Below are 6,757 nucleotides of genomic sequence, written 5' to 3' on the forward strand. Positions count from 1 at the left end.
GCTCAAGTCAGTAGAAGCTCTGCTATTGACTTCACGGGACTCTCTGCCAGGTTTCTTCTCTTCACAAAACTTGAGTGAATTTTGGAAGGCTGGAAGAGTAGGCTCATTTGTCTTGTGGCTTCTTCTCCTCCGACAGCAAGATTTACCACAAAACGAGAACACTGTAACGGTTAGTGGAAAAAATAAAGTACAAAATGACACACAGTGAAAACCACCTACTCTCTCTTGGTAAGATATACAAAGAGACAACTTCTTACATTGTTCTTTTCTCAAAAGGCATATACAATGTGGCAAAATATTTCAAATATACATTCTATATAATAAAATATCATCTAACTAGTGCATCCTCAATCATATGCTGGAAATGCTTTTACCAAGCCAAGGTTTAAATTCCATAAATCTTTTGAACGATAGGTGCTTCATTCAAGGCAGATTCAACAGCAAGTAAATCCCACAAGCTCATTCTTCAAGCCTTAAAAGATAGCAATGGATGGAACATGACATATTATGACCCACAACAGAAATTAACAGTCAGTGGTGAGAAACTATTGTAATGGTTCAGTACTCCACAGAACGCTGCATTGCAAGTTGGCGTACTTGATCAAATGGGGGACGTTTGCACACTAAAATTAAAAGTCACCTTGTCAGACTGACATACAGCCATTCGTGATTATTCACAAGTTAAAAATAAAAATATAAAACGTCAACATTCACACGTCCATTGATTAAAGGGAATAAATTAAACCTCAGATTGGTTGCATACATGGTTTCTTTCACGCTCAGTCTTTTATTTATGCCTACACAAGGAACAATACTTTCCCAAACACTTCTGAAATGGCAAAACCAAATGAAGTTTTGCACTCGAGCTGTGCTGACAGCAAGTTCATCCTTGCCAGTTATGAATCAAGACAGTTCCTCTGTCTCTTTAGCATCAGTGCACAGGGTATGGCTCCAAGTGGTGTGTTGGAGGAAGGAAGAAAAAAAATGGTGGTTTGAAAAAAAAATAAAATACCTTCTTTCATTCATCACTGGCAGAACAAAAGAAAAGTGTATCTTGTCCAGGCTACCTTGCTAGGTCCTCTCCAGAAGAGGAATGTACTGTCATACATAAATGCCCTCCGGGTTAAAACCAGACGACAGGGGATTCTGTAAAATTCGAAGGTTACTGGGGAGTTGCCTCGATGAGCCAGGGCGCTTCAGGGATCCAGACTGAAATGTCGGCTCTGCACAAGGAAAAGGGCAGTTAGAGAAGTCATCCCCAAGGGGCATGGCTGTAGAACACCTCTCTTCTTCCTGCTTAGTGCAGTATGGAGAAACTAGTACCGCACACAACAAAAATTCAAATGCCTGACTAGGAAGTGATGAGGTTTAAGGTGCACATCTCCTTCTTATTTCAAAACAAGAAGATAAATCTACTCAATATAATTATCCTCCCACAAGGAACATGCACATGGACACATGCAATACCTTTATACGGTAACATGCAGAAAGAGCTTGTACCTATATGTAACTGCAAGCTTCAGCTTCCCGCTTCTTTAAAGAGCAACTTCATCCAAGTACTGACATTTAAGGCCTGGCTTACTGATATTTAAGGCCTGTCTTTTCTTCTCTTCTCTCCTCACCCTCCCAATACATTTTGGTTAGCAAGTTTTCTAACAGAAGGGACAGAACCGTGTAAGGAAAATGCCGAGAGAAAGAAGCCCCTTGCAAGCAGGGTGCCGCATAAAGCACACCACAGTAGAGGAGCTCCCGCTTGTGCATTCAGAGTGCTCCCACATTTCTCTCTAGGAAATTCCAAATTCAGATGTGGGCACGTGCACAACGCACTGATCTCACTAGGGGCAAAGTCAATTTGCACGTGCCGCCGCAGCCATCTGTGCAGGAGTTCCGGATGGCTGGTAGCCCAGCTGGATTAGCTCCTATTCCTGTGCGGCTGCTGTTTGGGATTTCTCGAGATCCAGACACATTCCTTTTTCTACTTTGACAACAACCCCCCCAGATGAGGAAGAACCCAGATGAACAGCAATGCCAGACGTGCGATCGTGTTGCGTGCCAGCTTACATGCCTACAGCCACGGCGGCCGTGCTTGAAAGCTAATGGCCTAATGAGTTACTAATGGGACAAACACATGCCTAGGCACAGTGGGAGAGAAATTATCCACATACGGCACTTTATTTATAGCTTGCTAAACCCTTGGAATGAAGCGAAGTATTTGACACTGTGCTTTAGTATTTTGCCAACTTCCCCGCTAACAGAGCATTTGCTTCACGTATGAGCGCTAGCATTAACACAGCAGACATACGCTTTGCCATCTCCTTCTCCCGCCCAACAAAACCATTCCGAGCGCCGCACCTCTCTCGAGCTCCACGTGCGGGGCCTCCACCTCGACAGGGTCTGCTGGCAGCACCGTAACCTTCGTTCCCGTTTGCTGGATGAACTGCTGGAGATTGACCTGTCTCAGCTCCTTTGTCAGTTGCTCCAGTTCTTGTTCCCTGTCCTGCCAGGAAAGGGAAAATATCTGCTGAGCAGCAGCGAGCGTAGAACAGCAATTCGAGACTTTATTTGCAACTGAACAACTAACACTTCTCCTTTTGATGAGACGGCCTCCAATTTTTAAATTCAAAAGCAAATGGCAGAGTTGAAAGGTATTTTACTCATAATTTAGAAAATGAATCAACACTCATTACTGCTTATTAGAGGGTTACTACTGGTCTGTTTATATTGCTTTTTGGATGACTAGCAGATATTTCTCATACCACCTGAAAAAAAATCTGGCACAAGAGATGTGAGCAAATAAAGGTAATTGCAAGCACTCTGAAAAAAATACAGGAACTGAGCATCACTCTGGCACCAAATTTTAGCTCTGCCATATGTGTCCAGAATGACTTGGACAGCTCATTTAATTTTTCTGTTCCTAAAAGGAGAATAATTCTCTTCTCTTGTTCTTTATGTTTTCTATTTCGGAGTATAATTTTTTTTTATGGACAGAACTCTCTCACTCTGCAAGCCTACTGTGTTTTGTACAACAAGGCCAAATCCCGTCTGATTCAATGCTCCTTCACAAGCACAGCAGATGATCATTTAGGATCCTCCTCAAGGCTCTGTAATTCTGACACGATATCCAAACCCTACAGCTTGGGCAGATTATGACAGTCTTAGGCTACAGTTATCTCTCTCCCCCAGCACAGCTTCAGTTGCATTAGCAGACAGCTGCACGTGGTGCTCCTACACAGCCAGGATGGGCTGAACCTACCTGGCCTCACAGGCAGTAGCATCTCTGCGGGCACTCTCCTGCCATGCACACCGCTGCATCTTCATTCTTCCCTCTTGTTATCTTTCTAAGCACAATTATACATGAACTTGCACAAGGATCAGGGTGGAATAGCTTTGTGGATCTGTTGTAGGAACAGTCCTCAAAAGCACAGCCTTTATTCACTTTAAGCTTGCAGTAAGGTCACAATTGAGACTGAACTCAGTAGTTAGCAAGAAAATTAACACAAATAATCTGATGTCTACATTAGGACCTTTTAAATGCCAGTTGTTTTGTCACTAATCTGTTTGACCTGTTCAGTCAAAGCAGCTCATGTGGTTTGTCTTCAGCTTCCTGTGCTAGACTTGTGTTTCCATTCATTGGCTACAAGCTTTCAGAAAAGAATTTCAGGCTGCCCAGGGAGGTTGTGGAGTCTCCTTCTCTGGAGACATTCAAAACCAACCTGGATGAGTACTTGTGTGACCTACTGTAGGTGACCCTGCTCTGGCAGGGGGGGCTGGACTAGATGATCCCTTCCAACTCCTGACATCCTGTGAAACTAGACTGAGAAAGAGAAATCAGGCCACTTCCAAACTGTTAAAACAGTTCTACAGGAAACACCTTCAATTTCAGGGCTATTATGCTCCACAACTAGGGACTTGGGAGCACCATGTTTTATGAGATTGTAAAAAAGTTGTCTCTGAGGGGAATTAATTAAAACCAAAACAAAGCCAAACCCACAAACACTGAGAAAGGTAGGTTAATAGAACTATCATAATCACACAGAATCAATAACTTGTTTTCGATGCTTGTCAACTTCCACAGGAAATAAAGTTCAAATTTTAAGTATCTTCCCAAATCCTACTAGTTTAAGCTCTTAAATTAGTATCTAATTGTGAAACTTGAGTAAGATCTTTTACCTGAAGAAAGGTAGGTTTTGATTTTGTTTGGTCTGCAAGTTTGAAATACCTAAATTTAACAGAAACTCTCCCAAGAAAGTGAAACCCTAGCCTAAGAAAAAAATGAAATGAAAAAGATTAACTCAATCATAGCCTCACTAAGTATTACTGGGGATAAATAAAATATATAAAGGCGACTCGATGCTTTCTGTTAGCACAAATCCTTAAGTGTAGCGTGTCTGGAAATTTAAGGTAGATAAATATGGCCAAAACTGCTTGCAGTTTTTATCCATTTTGCTTTGGATGAACAAAACTACATTTTTTTCCCTCCTCATGTAGTAAAAAGCAGCTTACACTGACATGTTTCTAAGTGCTCAGGAGTGAGGGTGCGAATTCCCTTTACATATTCACAGCAGAATCACCTTGCTGCTGCAGCACTGCAGAACACAGTATAACTGTGAACCCCAGGAATGCAGCAAGAATTGCAACTCAAACTGATGTGCAGGGCCTCAGTCCTATCTTGGATGACACATTAAAATCCCAGGAGCCCCAATCTTTCCTTTGCCCCATCCATCTAGCAGCTGGTTTTCCATTTATATTTAGTTTTTCATGCTCTATCAAGTTTCAGATGACATAATTAACTTTAGCAAGGAAACAGAGAATGGATTCTCTTTTGACACATGTGCCACAAATGCTTGAGGTGTAGAGAAGATAAAATCCTGAACACCAGCAAGTCAGACAGAAAAAGGGAGATGTTATTCTTTAAAACAAAAGCCCTGTAAGCTACTGGCTATTTTAGCTCTACATCCGCCTATCCAGGTGCTGCTTTTGGACTATTCTTTTTCATTCATCTGTTTAGTGGCAGACAAACTTAGCAAGAATCGTGAGTTTAGCCTCAAAAAACCCCATGAGTTAGCTTTAATGATGCAAATTTCACTGAAATTCAACAATATGAAGCATGAAGCTGTCACGATCTAGGATCTAAATGCTCAAGATCTCTAACACCAAATCAAGAGGTGTTTAAAGACTAATACTTTTAAAGGTTTAGGCCAAGAGGACAAAGGTCCTGTTTAGCACCCAGCAGTACAACAACTCCCTGCTAGCCTTAAATCTGTTATTGTTCACACATGAAATACTATTTGTCTGAGGTGTAAAAGAGCCCAGCCCCGCTATAGCACAGCGGCACCGCACTAGTGAGCACTCCCTCTCAGCAGGGCGAGGTGGCCAGATGCGATGCCACGGGTGCAGCCATACTGCTCTTGGCTAGTTTAGCTGACGTTAACTCTGGTGTTTCTTTCTCATGGACAACTGCAAGGTAAAGATATGCTTTGAGCAATTTTGCAGAGGTCACCAGGCAGCCAGTGAATAGTAACAAACCAAAGCTGTAACTGATGAAAATGAACCTGAGCCAGCACGTAAATAAGTGAATGGTGGTGGGGCACTTGGCATTAACTCTGTGGGCCACCCAGACCTCTTGAATGGCTAAAATCATGTCCAGCAAAATATGTGCTGGTTGATCCTGAGACAAAGAACTAACTAAATAAAACACACACAGGCGAAGTGAAAATTCTCTGCTCTTCCAAAAAATAAAAAATAAAATTCTGAAATGCAATTTGAAAAGGAAACCAACACTTTCCTCCTTTTACTCAAATTCATCACGGAAACTTTCTCATTGTTTCTTTCATGGACTCCAATCTGTGTAAGAAAAGGTTATTACAGTCAAGGTCTTTGACTCCTCCTTAGCTATGGACAAAAAGGACATTCTTACCTGTAACCGTTTGGTAGCTTGGCCCAGAGACCTTTCTACAGCTTTAATGCCATTTTCTAGTCTCAGACTCTGCTGACCCTGAATATCGATTTCACCCTTCACCTTCTCGATCTTTTCCTTGACCTCTTCTTCATTCACTTGGGACTCTTGAACTTCCCGCTGCAGCTTCTCTGCTTCAAGGCCACTTTCCATGTTGTGGATCTGCGACACGTAGTCCTTCAGCTTGTTCTCGCACTCCAGGATCCTCTGCCTTATCTCCTGCAGCTGCTCTTTCAGTTGTTTTTCGTTCTCCTGCTCAATCTGGAGCTCGTTTTCCCAGAACTCTTCCTCTTCAATCTCCACTTCGTTCCTTTTGATCTTCTGCTCTAGCTTGAGGATTTCCTCTTCCAGGCTGGAGTTATACTTTTGTTCCCAGTAGCGGATCTCGGCTTCGTTGGACTCCAGCTGTTTCTCGATGCACTGAAGCTTCTCCGTCTGGAGGTGGATCAATTTCTTCAACTCGTCCGCTGTCGTTTTGGAGTTGTTGAGCACCTTTTGCTTGAACTCGGATTCCTTGCTCTTCCCAAAGATGTCCATTAACCCTTTGGCCCCCCCAGTGAAGGTGAGGGACTTCCTCTTGGGCTCCCTCCTCTTCATGGGTTTGTCGCCGGGAGGTCTCAGCTTGGCCAGGGGGGGCAGGCTTTGCCGGTACAGAGTCCTCTCCGGGATGCGAGCCACACTGTCCGAAGTCGGCCGCTCGCTCAGAGAGGGCCCGGTGCGGCGCAGGATCAGCTGCACGTCGCTCGCGTACTGTCCCCACTTGTTCAGCGACACGATGGGGTTTTCGTGGGGGGCCAGGTG

General features: G+C 43.4%; 1 protein-coding gene across 1 annotated transcript; it reads right to left on the reverse strand.

Annotated features, from left to right (window-relative positions):
* Nucleotides 1–205: 205 nt before the first annotated feature.
* On the reverse strand, nucleotides 206–6,754 carry RASSF8 (Ras association (RalGDS/AF-6) domain family (N-terminal) member 8; the record flags this gene model as incomplete). Its single annotated transcript, XM_009864326.1, has 3 exons — nucleotides 206–1,223; nucleotides 2,353–2,497; nucleotides 5,918–6,754. Coding segments are annotated over 3 exons (1,104 nt in total), but the record flags the coding sequence as incomplete, so codon positions are not given.
* Nucleotides 6,755–6,757: the final 3 nt, after the last annotated feature.

The sequence above is a fragment of the Apaloderma vittatum genome, unplaced genomic scaffold (assembly GCF_000703405.1).
Source record: "Apaloderma vittatum isolate BGI_N311 unplaced genomic scaffold, ASM70340v1 scaffold42422, whole genome shotgun sequence".
NCBI classification, from domain to species: Eukaryota; Metazoa; Chordata; class Aves; order Trogoniformes; family Trogonidae; genus Apaloderma; species Apaloderma vittatum.